General features: G+C 39.1%; 2 protein-coding genes and 1 long non-coding RNA gene across 5 annotated transcripts in view; 1 reads left to right on the top strand and 2 right to left on the bottom strand.

Annotated features, from left to right (window-relative positions):
- The window catches only part of snx12 (sorting nexin 12), a 22,151-nt gene extending 14,761 nt beyond the window's left edge, over positions 1-7,390 (bottom strand). The window contains exons 1-5 of one of the 2 annotated variants that reach the window (XM_069718626.1): positions 7,202-7,390; positions 5,559-5,654; positions 5,099-5,223; positions 4,549-4,639; positions 1,581-2,489 (exon numbers count right to left, since the gene is read on the bottom strand). In XM_069718626.1, the coding sequence (XP_069574727.1) occupies positions 2,388-2,489; positions 4,549-4,639; positions 5,099-5,223; positions 5,559-5,654; positions 7,202-7,366 (579 nt within the window). In that variant the 5' untranslated portion in view covers positions 7,367-7,390 and the 3' untranslated portion in view covers positions 1,581-2,387. Of the gene's footprint in view, positions 1-1,580; positions 2,490-4,531; positions 4,640-5,098; positions 5,224-5,558; positions 5,655-7,201 lie in introns of those variants that run through there. The other variant, XM_069718618.1, reaches the window with a different exon arrangement.
- LOC138632825 (uncharacterized) overlaps positions 1-11,897 on the top strand; it is a 15,841-nt gene extending 3,944 nt beyond the window's left edge. Inside the window, exons 2-3 of the long non-coding RNA XR_011311838.1 lie at positions 9,855-10,021; positions 10,702-11,897. This is a non-coding gene — a long non-coding RNA (uncharacterized lncRNA). The remainder of the gene's footprint in view (positions 1-9,854; positions 10,022-10,701) is intronic.
- Positions 9,826-15,508, bottom strand: LOC138632717 (cytokine receptor common subunit gamma-like). Of its 2 annotated transcripts, XM_069718497.1 has the most exons (8): positions 15,426-15,508; positions 14,732-14,822; positions 12,677-12,846; positions 12,299-12,432; positions 12,006-12,171; positions 11,508-11,613; positions 10,725-10,785; positions 9,826-10,083 (listed from the first exon to the last, which is right to left on the bottom strand). In XM_069718497.1, exons 1-8 carry the CDS (start codon positions 15,487-15,489, stop codon positions 9,826-9,828), a joined length of 1,050 nt encoding a protein of 349 aa, XP_069574598.1. In that variant the 5' UTR covers positions 15,490-15,508. The 2 variants fall into 2 exon arrangements, with proteins under 2 accessions (XP_069574598.1, XP_069574605.1); XM_069718504.1 differs by lacking the exon at positions 15,426-15,508 and having other exon boundaries at positions 14,755-14,819.

The following is a 15,508-nucleotide window of genomic DNA, read 5'->3' as shown; positions in this document are numbered from 1 at the left end:
CTGTTGCTGGCTGCTGCTGAATAGACAGTTTTGCATGCTGTACAAATGGTCAGAAAAAAAACAACAACCCCGTCTTAAAAGCCGTGATTTAGGAATGTATGAATAAACTGAACTTTCCCTATTTGTTTTTAAAGGGAATGTTGCTTAGTTCAGTGGCACACAGGTTGTGCACTGTATGGATCTACTGTTCTTAATTTTGGTTTTTTTTATTCATGTGGAAACCACGATTGTGTCCAATTAAGAGCCGTGCCTACTTTGGATCACCTACAGTTCAAGATCTGCATCACAAGATCACTATTCTGGGATAACTTTAATCCACCTGTGGCCAGAATTTCCCTTCACCAGTTAATCCCTGCATTTCCTGAACACCAACGACGGCAAGAAAAAGATTAGAGGAGTTTAAAAGTCATGTTAAGTGAATCACAAAGAGGGAGTCTTGCTGCTGAAATGCCACATTTAGATGCTTCCCTCCTGCACCCCAAATGGTATTTTTTACTTGCTCCACTGGGACCGTAGCTACTCTAATTATATATTTGTCTTTATAAGTACTGAATGCGCTTTATTACGATTAATCTTGCTTATTGATATGTTTACATTTGTTGCAAAGTCTAGTAAAGTTTTTAGGACACTGTTGCTGACGATGAATGCACCTACGCGGGACAATTTCTGCATGATATTCAAGAGGGGTCAGAAAAGAGGAGATTGACCTTCATTTTTTCCTCATCCTGAATTCATATTCTATTTTCAAAGTCCTTTGCAGCACAAGTCAGCAGCTAACAGTTACTTATCTGTTGTTTTCTTAAATAAGAAATGAATGGTTTTGTCTTCAAAAGATATCTCGATCTATCTTAAGAGCCCTGAATTCAAATATTTACTGAAATAAAAGTAAGTGTGTATTATCATCAAAATTATTCAGTACAATCCAAAATTATACTGAACGGCCCATTCTGTACAATATTGGATGATGGTTATTATTATTATTATTATTATAGACGCCACGTGCAAGACGCTATTTAATGTGTTGGTTAAGGCAGAGCTAGTTTGAATGACTTTATACCGTTGTCTATGATAAATCAATTTTCAAAATTTGTCCCATGTTTTTTTGATAAAATGTTCAACAATAAAAAATAAAAATAACTCCACAACCCTTCACGATACGCAGAGTACAAGAGGGCTGAAATTGTGTTCGCGTTTTATCAGGACATTAGTTTAACCGTTTAAAAAAACAATAACAAAAATAAATCAATGAAGGGATTTTTTTTTTTTTTTTTTTTACAAAGTGAAACGGTGTTAAACCCCGTTCACCACACCAGTATCTTTCAGAAAGGAAACAAATCAAAAACAACTGTCCGCTTTAAATGCAGTGAAACTTTTCAACCTCTTCCATGTTTTCCTTCTCTTCGTGTAATTAGTAAATTAGGTCACCTGCCAGTCTGAAGCCTTTCATCAAGCACCTCTGACTCTCCCTCTGATCCACCTCACTTCCCCTCAGCGTGACGCTCTAATCACCTACTGAATGGTGAGTCTCGGTGATGTTTGCATCCATTTCTCTCCTCCCCAAAATTGAACGGAGACATGACTCAGCAGGCAGCAGGAAATTTAATCGATGGACAGAATTAACAAGGAAGTTCCTCGTCACCCTTAGTGGAACTGCAATGATAGCATGTATTAATACACTTCACAATAATATTGATAGAAAGAATAAAACAGCTGAAAATAAGCACAAAAAAAAAAGCCTCATTTTGTAGATCAATAAACCAGATGCTGATTATGCCTTTTAAACAATGAAATATTGTTCATATAATGAACCTCTTGTCACAGTGCTTAGATATGGTTATTTGCTTAACTTAACATTCCCAATAGCCGATTTGAAAACAGCCAAAATGTAGGCGTGATGACGCAACTTAGACGGCAGAGTTCAAACAAATCATCATGAAAAGTTCCTATATAAGAGCGAGTCCAGAGCATAACACTCAGGGGGAAAATATACTGACTGGTATAACTGGTCACTGTCTTTTTTTTTTTCTTTCATGATGCTACATGTTGCTCGACTTTGGGAGGTCATCATCAAAAATCGCATCTTCGTTATAGCAAAAGAAAACACCAATCAAGGCAGGACGTAACTTTCTTTCTTTTTTTTTTTTTTTTTAAACTGATCAAATTAATTCTAAAGACAGAAAACATAATCATCACTGTAAAAAAAAAAAAAAAAAAAAAAAAAAAAAAAGATTCTATGATAAAATGGCTAGAAAATATATGGAACAAATGTCTTTTTCATTGATTACCGATTCAAAATAATGTACATACAGTATGTGGAATGACTGAGTGAAGACATCAAACAATTTATACATTGGATCTCTTGTCAGGGAGCAATAGCAGTGTTTTTCCTAGCTCCGTTGATACTTATCAGCTCTGACATTCCCATCAGCTTTATAATGATGTGATGTAGAAATAAATGTACATGGGGCATGTGCAGCAGTCTGTACTGTCTTTGAAATAAAAGAGAGAGAGAAAGAGAAGAACATTAGAAATGATATAGAAACATGTTTGAGCTACAGGTCAATACATTCAGCGCTCTTTAATTGAGTCTTTTTAAGCAGAATCTAGTGACTAACGTAATTATTCACAGATAAAATCACAAGATGAGCACGAGGGGGATGGGGGTGGGGTGGGGTCCATACAGTAGAGCAGCTCCTTTTCTTTTAAAGAATTCAGTGTCATTACGTCCTGGAACACCACTGGACATGTTTACTTCTACGTTTTACTTGGCGTCAGGAGGTGCAAGAAATATTACAGTATTTTCTTCATGCGTTGTGTTTAGAGTGACACTTTCTGGACCTAAATGTCTGGACTCTCATGGCATGCAGGTGACAGACATTGTGACAGCAGATCTAATTCGGAGTCAAAAAAGGTACGTTACGCAGGACTGCGTGCAGTTTTCGGAACATGGTGTCCGAACTGAAAAGCCGTGTCCTGTGCAGCAGACGTCACTAATAAGCATCGTGCAACGCACATATTTAATTTTGCAAAAATTCCATGACGCTATTTGTGTTTCAAGACTTGCCTGTGACCAATTAAGAAGAAAACAATGTTGTTGTTTTTTTTTGTAAACTGCTAAATGTATGGACTTTCAATTCTACTGATTTCATTCATTAGACATGAAGTTTGTCTAATGAACTGTTGATGTTTCATGTTAACTAGCAGACTCGAAATGCAATGTTTAACTTGAACATATCAAGATTTCCATGACGGTAGAATAAGCTGCTTTGTTTTTCAGACGTACAATTTTGTGTCGAAAACAAAATCAGAATTTTGGGGAATAAAGATCTGAATCAACAGATCAAGCAAATGAATGGTGATTAGAGGCATGTGAAATAATTGATCAGCGAGACCAACACAAAAATGTTGCCAAGACAGCGTGCAAGCGTGCCATGCAGCCAATGATTAGTGCAGTTGATAATGGCAAAGTATCAGTATTAGTTTGAAGAGAAAAGAGCTCATTATGGGTAATTATTCCCTTTTAAACAATAGTTCACAGAACTCAAAAACACTAGAGGTGGTTTGTCTTTCCCACTGAAATGAAAAACTTCTGCAAGCCAGTTTCTGAGAAGCAGCTGATCAGTTTTAATACACTCAATTCAAAACTGATTTATATTAACTTTATCGACATGCTGGGAAACAAAGTAATGCAAAGCTGGCTTGCAAAATGTTTCCCCTTTGCAACACACCATGATCACTCCAACATTTTGGGGGGAATAACCGGTTGTTTTTCTGTACAACCAGGGGGACTATGTGTGGCATATTTACAAGGTAAAATGGTAGAATGCCGAAAGATCTCAGTGTTCACTCATATATGGTATTAGCATTGTTTTACTCAAGTACTTGTGAACTATCGCCTTTGGTCTTTGCAGTGCCCATGCAGCAACTTCCAGAAAGTTCTTAAGAGACATGATCAAATAAAGCAAACTTACTTCATTCATACCTAAAAAAAACATAAAAAGAAAAAAAAGAAGAGAACAAAACAGGGTCAGAACTCTCATTTACAGATTGCACGCATCCCTATGGTACACATTAGCGTCGGCACACATATTTAGACATTATTCTACTTTATTCACATTATAGTACTATCGTGAATATATGACACTCATCGGGGAAAGTCTGAACGTATTATACATTATTTTCATTCCGGAAAACTGTGACTAAGAACCAAATATTCACAATGCACTGCCAACTACCGAGGGAGTGTTCCTTACTGTAGTTATAAAACAAATGCACACCGGAGACAGGTTTCACAGAGTGTTCTTTATCAACATGTCCTCATGTAGAGCACAAGAACATTTTCTAAAGTGAATATGAGTATTTAATGGTACATGCTGAGTGAGAGAAAGAGAGAAAGAAAGAGAGAGAGAGGGGGGGGGGGGGATGAGGAGGCAGAAAGAGAGATTGAGAGAAGTCGTGAGGGAAGAGAAAGGCAAAATGCAGCCCCGTCTACAACCCCATAGTTTAACCCCCACCTGCCCATCTCCCTAAGTAACCCTAGTGTCGTACTTTTCCAGGAATGTAGTTGCGGTCAATGCTTTCCTCCTGCAGAAACATGTGAAGACAGCGCTCGTTCTGGGCCAAGGGGTGACCTGCAATTCTACAGGAACATACACACAGACACACAATAGACAAGACTCACTCAACTATCCTTTCTTTTCAATAGTCTGCATGAAGCATTTAAAATGAGTGATAGTAGGTGCGTGCTCCTTTGGGTTGACCTGGTTGAGATAGTTAGAGTTCCTTTTTCCGGGAACCAGATTAGATTTAGCTTGTTGTGCAGGGCTCAACAACTCTTTTTTTTTTTTTTTTGGCAATTTCTAACTCTAGTAAATTTCTGTTTAGGCCAAGAAATGTTGAGGCTGCAAACACAACAACAGCTTTGACACATGCTTTACCCACAGAGCTCTGCGACAGCATAATACACATCAGTCTTGTGGATCTGTTATCAGATAACCATGACAATTCACAATTCACATTCACCACATTTTACTTATGTCAAATATTTTCATCACCTAAAACCACTTTGGTATGTACACTCTGGTATGAGTTGGCTGACCTGTTGATGAACTGCTCCAGGCCCGATCGCCGCTCCTCTATGAAGGACTCCTCAAAAAGGCCCTCATCTCCGCGGAATGGCAACTGTCTCTTCAGGGCTTTGCCCGGCAGAGGTGGTACTACAATCTGAAGGGGGCGGGGGTCAACACCAATAAATGGGGAAAAAGCCACACTACTTTGTTCTATAAAGTCCACACGACAGCCATTCCCACCAGTGAATTTGAGCTCGCATAATAAGCTTATTGAGAAGCTTTGTGCATGTAAACGTGTATGATAATTCCACACATTTAATTTCTTTTGCTATATTCACACAAGTACAAAACTTGCAGCAAAATGCGGTTCCTATTTTACATAATGAACAGGATCCTATTTTCCCACCTGTAACAATGACAACATCCCTCATCAGATCATCGCAACTACTCGTTTGCACCGGGCTGCTCAAATCATTCGACTTTACTCACCTTACTGTCTCTTTCCAGCTCGTTCTTTAACCACTCGAAGTCACTGTATCTTCTTCTCACACAGGAATCCTTCAATTTGAAAATGGGAAGGTTTGTCTATGAAGAGAAGGAAAAAAAAAGGTTTAGCGTAAATACTCAGGCGTGATAAACAACTGGCAGCTATTGTGACTGACTAAACTGTTGGCATAAAAGTCCACAATTAGGATGACACGCTAACCCTGAATATTTTGCATCTACTGCTGCAAGACTAATGACTATTTGCGTCGTTATTACTGTATGGGCCGTTGATGCAACGCTTAAGATTTACTGAACGTCAGCAAGAGGTGAAAGGTTAAAAATTCAAAGAGGCCAATAATCTTCACATCACATGGTATGTCATATTCAATTTTACAATTAAAAAGAGATGTGGGCAGTCCTCACATGACAGGATTTTTTTTTTTTTTTTTTTGCAGAAAGCTTTTCTGAAGTCTGTTAACCAGACTGTTAACTAGATTTGTATGTAATTGTAAACAGGGCCATTATCTCAAACTGCTAAACCGCCCTTACGTGATCCCTTCACAAGGTAAAACACCAAACAATGGCTCTCTGAGAGTTGTTTCTGAATAGAAACATTCAAGTGTGTGGGGGAAAAAAACAGCAACTTGTTTATATTGTGGTGGGCAAACTCTCCAGGGAGACAGCTGCATTACAAAATGAGGATTTGTAGGCAAGACGGGGCCTGGTAAGTAGCAATTACGCAATGACTGTGTCTTACTGTGTCAGCATCAGATCTCTGAACCCGTTCCCTTCAAAAAAAAAAAAAAAAAAAAAAACGAGCTGTGTAAGTGATTTTCTATCTCGCACGTTTATTAAGTTGAACTGACCTCTCTCCCTAACGAGGAAGTTAAACATGCATCTGAATTTATTTCAAACAGAACCGATATCACTCGCTCCATAAATTAGGTGCCAAACTTTTCCAGAGTGTCTTTTCTCCCCGTTTCCATAAAAAACACCGAAATTGTTAAGCGTTGCTCATTTTTTTTTTTTTTTTTGTAGCTCCACAGCTTAAAATGTCATTCTTCTCTTCATGTTTAACGCTATTCAAAGAGTACTACCCGGTCTGGCTGCGTTTGATACACGCATCGACACATTTATATACGTTTATATACGAAGACGATGTTAATTTAGCTCGTCCTTTTTTTTTTTTTTTTTAATTATGTTGACAGTAACGCTAGCGGTTAGCTTTACGTTTCATTGAATTGAACGCGGACGAGCTAACCGCACAGGAGTTAGTATAAAAGACTTAAAACTTACTTGATTTTTTTTTTTTTTTTTTTAAATGTGCTTTTTAAACCGCGTACGTTCGTGAAACTTCGACGCGCCACTAAGTCAACAAATCACAGACAAACCCACCCCCACCCCCACCTCCCCTCCTCCTCGACTCGCAAGGCCGCAGACGATCCCCGGTCCTGGATTTATTTGTACTCCCGCGCTACCTTGGGCTTCTCTGGGCGCGTGACGTCAACGTCACAGCCCGGTTCCCGTGGTAACTTCGGCGGCTAAAAAAAAAAAAGCGTGCTAGTGGCTAGCAACAACACTGTAATTACTAGTTAGCTTAGCAGATACCCAAAAAAAAAAAAAGAAACAACCCCACAAACACCTACCCTCATGCGAACTTCGTAAGTTGTGTAACGGTTCCGTCCGACGCCGACGATTTGCGGATCATAAACGTCTATTTCCAGAAAATTGCTGGGGGGCCCGTAGGCGTCCGTCAGGTCCTGAGGCTTGGAATTCAACCGGCGAGTGTCGGCCACCACAGGATCTGACATCTTGTCGGATGTAATGTTTTTCTTTTTTTTGGGGGGGGGGGGTGTGTGGGGAGGGTTGGGTTGGGGGGGGGGGGAAGAGGACGGAAGGAAGAGCAGAGACGACCAGCGGAGAATTCAGCGTCAAACCAACTAAATACACGGCGAAGTCTTAAATCTCATCTGAAAGGCATCGATTGACTTGCGATTTAAAGCTGCTTCGGTTTCAGACCCGGGGGTGGGGGGGGGAAGAAGAAGAAGGCAGCTGACTCGTATCGCTTTTCTCTTCTTGCGGGGGCCAGCCGCCCTGCGCCCTGCCCTTCTTCAATCTGGAAAATGCGTTGACTCAGTTTCCGTACTGTGCGGGACACTCCGCGCTCCCTCTAATGGACAACCGAGATAACTGGACGAGGCGGAGAAGAGAGAGCAGCACCGCGTCGGCCTTCGTGTCAAAGCTGTTGCAAGATGTTCAATTCACGGGACTGAACTTTTTAGCCTATTTATTTAAAAAAACAAAACAACAACAACAACAAAAAAACGATGAGGGGAAATAAAGCTGGATCAGCAAATGAAACAGGGCACAAACACACACACACACACACACACACACACACACACACACACACACACACACACACACACACACACACACACACACACACACACACACACACACACACAAAAAGCAGGTTGCAAAAACATCCAATAAATTGAAATGAGACATTAAAACTAAAATATATATATATATATTCAGGTGGATAACAATACAAAAATTACGAGTGATATCATTTCAGGAGTCCAGTATCATCTGGGTATTGATCATGTTGTGCTACTTTCGAATAGGGCAAGTAGTTCACTACTGGCTTTATTCATGCAAAACAAACCATTCATGAATGTTTTGGGGTCAATTGGAAGTCCTTAACAACAGCACACTTTGGTTTGCCAGATTATAACTTTATCTGGCATTTACCCTCAATTTGGGAACAATGCTGTTACATAATAATTCTGAAGGGATATGGATGGATTTTGTAGATTTGGCAATCCCAGTGGTACAAATAGGCCAATAGCATTTTTTGTTAATTTGTGTATTTTTTTTTTAGTCAATCATGATTTGGTAGGCATTGGCAAATTATTTCTCATATGTTACAAACTCCTAGCAAAAAGTATTAACACAAATAGCTGAGTAATACATATTGTTAAAGATATTCATCCAAGACTGAAACAACACATGGGTTAATGTAATACTAACAGAGCTATACCAGTGGTCATTTACATGTCACAAAACAAATTAAAAAAAAAATTCTTGAGTAAGTCAAGTTCTCCAAACGTATTATTTAATTATAAAATCATATCTCCAGTGCTATAGCCTGCAAAGCGGACTATATCCTATAGTGCAGAATATAAATTGAGTCTATTTGGATTAAGATTTTGTGATTTATGCTTGTATACATGTCTTGCAAAAAGGTTCAAATATATGAAAACTAGATATACTACATACACATCATCATTATCATCATATTGCCAAGCTCAGTTTAAGAAGAAGAATACAAATACAAATTGGCAGATAAAGAAAAATAAGAGGTCAGGGTTTAAAATATAATGTAAGTGTTCTAAAGAATGAACGTATGCTGATACGTGTGTTCCGAGAATCATTTTTGTGTGGCTCGTCCTCGTCCAAATTACATTCCCTGTTATCAACAAGAGAGGGGTTTAGATCAGTGACCATTTTTAAGATGGTATTTTCCTCATGCCCTCTTAAGTCCAGACCTTAAATGGTAACATTAATGGAAAATATATTGTACCACTTCTAAGTAAATATCTCATAAGTAAGTCAGAGCTCCAATGCAGCTGAAGTGAACACTAACTCCATGATTTCAGCTGGTAAAAAACAGACCCAATGATGAAGCTTAGACGTGTGATACATTTGCAACTTCTCTCTTCAAAGGGTTAAAAAACAAAACAAAACAAAAACTTTAAATTGTTTAGCAAAATCAATAGACTTCTGATAAAGGGAAAAATGTAAGGTAGAGAAAATGCTGGTGCTTCAAAATGGTGATGAACAAATACCTAAAATATCTAGTAACTTTATCAGCACTTTGCATTTTGTGGACAAAGATGCAAATAGATATAGAAATGTGGTTCTGAGTATATTTGTGGTAAGATATTCTAATGCAGGGGTCTCCAACCAGGAGATTGTGATCTACCAGGTAGATCCCAGGAGCTCTCAGACCCTGTTGTAATAGGATCAGGCATATTAATGAGATTTTAAACTGATGAATTTTGTTTTCTTTACCCATAAAATGTCTATCTGGGGGTTTGATTCGTTTTAATTAATCAATAGCTTTAATGTAATTGTTTGCTTTTAAGGGCCTCAAGGAAATCTGGTTTCTTGGCCATTCATCATTTACCCATTTTCTCATCCTTACAGTTGAGCAGGAGATGAGTCAGTATAAGAAATCCTGAATCGTTGAACCCAACCCTGACTAAACGGAAACCTGCTGGTTCTCCTCAGACGAGACTGAGGAGGTGGAGGAGGAAAAGGGGGCAGACAAGTCTTCTGCTTCATTCACAACCACAGAGGTGCAGCAGTCGGTTTGATCGGTGGTGACGGAGAAGGTGGAGCCGTCAGAGCTCTCGTTGTCAGACTGGGAGACCTGGCAATACTCGCGGACAATGCAGGCACGTTCATTGTAGTCAGATTTAAAACCCTCTTTCAGGCCTTTTGAGAACTGGAACCAATCCTTGAAAAAAAAAATAGGAGGGGGGTCAGGGGAGGGGGATGACTTGTTTTGTTGTCACTTCACTTGATTGTCAATACCAGTTGCTCACTAAATTCATTGAAACTCGTTTATTTATAATAAATAGTCATTTTAAGATCACAGCATTTCTGTTTTTAGCCATCCTGTTAGCACGGTTCAAAATGATTGGCCAACCTCTTCGGTCAACACTGAGTCATCTAAACAACTACTGGACCAGTTTCTATGACATTTTGTTCAGACATCTGTCATTCCCAGAAGATGTAAACTAATGATTGGGCAGTTCTTCGACCATTCTTCTTGTGCCATCATGAGGTTCACATTTGTGGTTTTGAATAAAATGTGTCGACAACTATGTGATAGATCTCCATGAAATGTGTTACAGACATTCATATCCTTCTCTCCTCATGAATTGTAATCACTTTGCTGATCTCTGACTTTTCAAGCATCATTATTAAGTCAAAATTTAAATCACAATTTTCATAAATCCAGTTTGACCAGTGAAATATCCACAAGCTGCAGCTCTAACTCTTATCATTTAATTATTTCAAACGCTTCAATGACAACCTGAACACCAATGTTTTGTGTGACTGTGAATTTCAGGGAGCGCTCTGGATGCTACTAACCTCGATGTCATGAGGGATGAGGGATGGCTTGGGAACCACGGGGATGAGGATGATTCGGAGCCTGTGTGGGAGTTGGGGACATTTTCACTGTCAGATGATAATAATAAGAACAGCTCCATCTAACTTTCATTTGCTGTGCCATCGTTGAGTGAGGTCAGGATATGAAACTGATGATTTTTTTTTAAATGCCGTCTGCATGTGCCTGTGGTTGGCCTAACTTTTGCCATAAAACATCAGCAAACTGAATGTCAAATGATTGAAAGAGGCTAAATGTGAATATTTTGCCATCATCACTTACATTTACAGCTGCTTTAAACAGTTAACATTCTACAGCATATTACAGACTATTAAAAATAGTGTGAAATAATGGTGAACATCATTCAGTGATGAAAATAACAAGCATTTAGTTCAATTTGAGGTGCTACGATTAGAGGAAAAATCCAAAAACTGAAAACAAATTTGTGAATCAGAACTTTGTTTCAGCTGATGAACCCATACATTTATCTGCTGTCCCTGGATATAAAACTGGATATATAGTTGTCCAAGCTCCCTAACATGTTGCTCATATACTGATGCTTCCCTATTAATAATCCAATAATGTCATGTGTAATAATATATCAGTCAGCAGGACCAAAACTGTACTTTTACTTTAATACTCTAACTATATTTTGCTGTTACTTCTGTACTTTTACTCAAATAGATTTTTTTTTGGATGGGAACTTTACTTAATGGACTACTTCTTACACAACTGACACTATTTATATGACATATAGGTCAACCCACCTTTCATGGTGCAACAACATCAAGACCAGCAGGAGGAGGGTGAAGGCACCCACCACACACAGCACAGGCATCCACACAGACACGATACCATTCATTTGATTCGTTTCTGTAGGGGGGTAAAGAGATGTGGATTGTAATTGCTCTTTAATCTTTTACCTTTGATAAAGTGGCAGCATAGTTAGACCCACTTTTGACTTGTAACCATCAATGCTTCTGTGAAAAAGTGAATGACCTTATTCTCAATAGATGCAAATTTGAACCCTTAGACTGTAGAAAACTAAGTCATCGAACCAAATTCTATCTGCAGCATTGCACAGCCGATTAGCAACAGTTTAGTGGTCATGCCAGTTGCTTTATAACAATAAAGTACAATACAATATTTTGGAAAAATTGCCCTCATTATTGATTGTATAGGCAATGTTTCAGTTTTTATTGGTTGCAAATGGGAGTCAGGGATTGGTAGAGCTCTTTTGCAAAGCAGACATTTTTTAATTTTACCTGTGCCATTGTTGGATCCCCAAATCACAGGGTCACTCCACTCACTCCAGGATTCAGACTCCCCACATGTGGTCCCCATTTTGCTGCGCACTTGCAGCTCATACCGAGAAGTGCTGGAGGGCCAGTTGATGCAGTAATTCTGCCTCCCACGACTAACTTCATGAACCTGGCAAATAAAACGGAGTGGAGATGACAAAAGGTTAAGAATGAAAGACCAAACAAGAGGCAAAGATTGAAAAACAATGATGAGAAATGAAAACATCTCTTTTTTTGTGTTCACTCGCATTGCCTACTCTGCTTGTCTTGGTGTTTGTCGTGACGCGGACTTCACTCTCCACACATTCTGAAGCAGTCTGGTTCCAGTACAACCACAGGTTGGAGTCGGATTCATTCTTGATAGTCAGGTTGGTTGGTGGATATAACTTGACTGAAGATGAGAGACATTCAGTGATAGAGAATGTGACAGCAAGGTAACAGAGCTTACGTTTATATTTTATGGCCTGATCATTTTAGCATAGTTTTTCCCTTCTTGATATAAAGATCATAGATTTGAGTTGGAATTGTGTTGCAACAGTAGGTGTAAAACATATCTCCCTCAAATAAAATTAAGAATGACATTAGTTTGAATAATATTGTCCAATGTTATGTTCCACCCCAGTGAATGTGCATACCTTTGCTTTTAAGTTCATGCTGTGATCGAAAGGTTTCGTTGCCATATTCCAGATCGACGTAAAATGTACTGAACCTTTCGGTTTTCTTGTAGGGCTGATTACATCCAGTAATCACACCGTTCTTTGATAGATAGGTGGTGCAGTTGGTTTTCACTTTGTCATTGTGGAACCTGTACATAAATAACAATTTCATAATTTGCACGGAGAAAATTATGCTGTCATGGATTCTTAAGTGAATCACTTGATAATCAGATAATCTGCAGTGGCAATATTAGTTACCATGTTGCTTACGGGTAACATAAAAGACGACACATCCTGGTAAAAGTTAAGATAAACATAATCTGTTGCCACAAGTTTTACATTTCTTGGTGATGGTTTTAAGGCCCATAAAAGGTCAAAGACTTGATGAGTTGATATTCAGCATAAAAAAAAATTAGTAAAAGTGATCAAGTGGCTTATTCCTATTTACAGAAAATGCAAGACAAACCTATAATTGTCATCCTCAGTAATGACATGATAAATCACATGTATGCACAGAGCAGTAACAGCTGCAGTGAAGAAAATCATTATTTGATCCCTTGCCGATTTTGTAAGTTTTCACACTGACAAAAAAATGTACGGTCTATAATTGTAATGGTAGGTTCATTTCAAGTGAGAGACAGAATATAAAAAAAGAAAATCCAGAAAATCACATCATGTAAAAGTTATAAATTAATTTGCATTTGATTGTGTGAAATAAGTATTTGATCCCCTACCAACCAGCAATAATTCTGGCTGCCACAGACCGGTTCAATTAGTCCTCTCGCTTTAAGAAAGTACTCAGAATCTCAACTCATTACCTGTATAAAAGACACCTGTCCACAGAATCAATCAATCAGATTCCAACCTCTCCACCATGGGCAGACCAAAGAGCTGTCTGAGGACGTCAGGGACAAGATTGTAGATTATTCGGAAATGGAAGAAACATCGATCACTCTCGGTCTGGAGCTCTGCACAAGATCTCGCCTTGTGGGTTATCGATGATCATGAGAAAGGTGAGGGATCAGCCCAGAAATACACGGGAGGAACTTGTTAATGATCTGAAGACAGCCGGGACCACAGTCACCAAGAAAACCATCGGTAACACACGACGCCGTAATGGATTAAAATCCTGCAGCGCTGCAAGGTCCCCTGCTCAAGAAGGAACATGTACAGGCCCGTCTGACGTTTGCCAATGAACACCTGAATGATTCAGAGAAGGCTTGGGAGAAGGTGATGTGGTCAGATGAGACCAAAATCGAGCTCTTTGGCATCAACTCGACTCGTCGTGATTGGAGGAAGAGAAATGCTGACTATAACCCCAAGAACACCGTCACCACCGTAAAGCATGGAGGTGGAAACATTATGCTTTGGGGGTGTTTCTCTGCTAAGGGGACTGGACGACTTCACCGCATCGAGGGGAGGATGGACGGGGCCATGTACCGTGAACCTCCTTCCCTCAGCCAGGACACTGAAAATGGGTCGTACGTACAAAACATACGGCCAAGGCAACAAAGGAGCGGCTCAAGAAGAAGCACAATAAGGTCATGGAGTGGCCTAGCCAGTCTCCGGACCTTAATCCTGTAGAAAATCTGTGGAGGGAGCTGAAGCTTCAAGTTGCCAAGCGACAGCCTCCAGACCTTAAGGATTTGGAGAGGATCTGCAAAGAGGAGAGGACCAAAATCCCTCCTGAGATGTGTTCAAACCTGGTGACCAACTACAAGAAACGTCTGACCTCTGTGCTTGCCAACAACGGATTCTCCACCAAGTACTGAGTCATGTTTTGCTACTGGATCAAATACTTATTTCACACAATCAAATGCAAATCAATTTATTACTTTTATATGATGTGATTTTCTGGATTTTTTTTCTTTATATTCTGTCTCTCACTGTTAAAATAAACCTACCATTACAGTTATAGACCGTTCATTTCTTTATCAGTGGGTAAACTTACAAAATCGGCAAGGGATCAAATCATTATTTACTTCACTGTATAAGAGGCAAGGATTGCTAGTGCTCTTTTTAACAATTACGAACCAGCTGGAGAAGGTGTAATTGACCTCTGGTGTCTCATTTGCATCCCAGAAACAGTGAACATATTCCAGCTGCACCACCAAACAGTCCACATCTGTCAGAAACAGGAGCGGTGAGACCCAATAGAATAGTTTCGCGATGAAAATACGTTGTGAAACCATGATTTACCAACATTATGCAAGCACGCACACACACACATACATTCCTACATGCACACACCCACTTGCCTGCACGCACACACATAAGGAAGTGTAGTCACGTCAAGGGGAATTTACGTGAAATTGGCATTTTCAACGAAGAAGGGCTCTACCTTAAAAAGAGTCAATTTAATTCCATTTGATAATAGTAATTATTGAAAATATTAAGGTCTAATCATATGTTAAGGCAGTTGTGCCCCCTCTACCTTTCTAATGTTGGCTTCATTTTGGGAAAATTTACCAAATATATAGGTAAAATCAATCATACGTACAGGCCTAATCCACATTGTAAAGTTATTTTTTGTTTATTATGGATTATTATTATTGTTATTATTGAAATCAGGATAACCTAATATGAAATTATATAATTATATCTGCCAAAAGCCTGAAAGCAATTTAAATGACTGCTGACATTAAAACAGGCTAAAACAGTTCGTATTAATAAAATAAGTTGCCTATAATTAAAAGAAAATGAATATATCGTCTTTACATGCTCTTACCTGGAGGTTTTCTGGCAAACAAAGGTTCAATCAGACAGAGAAGCAGAAGTAGTGTCATCGGCATCGTGGCAGAGAGAAACAGG

Source organism: Brachyistius frenatus, unplaced genomic scaffold (assembly GCF_029030835.1).
Source record: "Brachyistius frenatus isolate BFR_SWC_R1_liver_20210118 unplaced genomic scaffold, ASM2903083v1 Contig_5, whole genome shotgun sequence".
Lineage (NCBI taxonomy): Eukaryota > Metazoa > Chordata > Actinopteri > Embiotocidae > Brachyistius > Brachyistius frenatus.
This window is presented reverse-complemented; position numbering and strand designations above follow the sequence as displayed.

Excerpts from the sequence above, each read along its gene's own strand:
- LOC138632717 (XM_069718497.1), bottom strand. The coding sequence starts at position 15,489 with ATGCCGATGACACTACTTCTGCTTCTCTGTCTGATTGAACCTTTGTTT. Across the intron at positions 11,614-12,005 it reads GGGATCCAACAATGGCACAG|AAACGAATCAAATGAATGGT; the intron begins GTAAAATTAAAA and ends ACCCCCCTACAG. Across the intron at positions 10,084-10,724 it reads TCATCCCTCATGACATCGAG|GATTGGTTCCAGTTCTCAAA; the intron begins GTTAGTAGCATC and ends TTTTTTTTCAAG.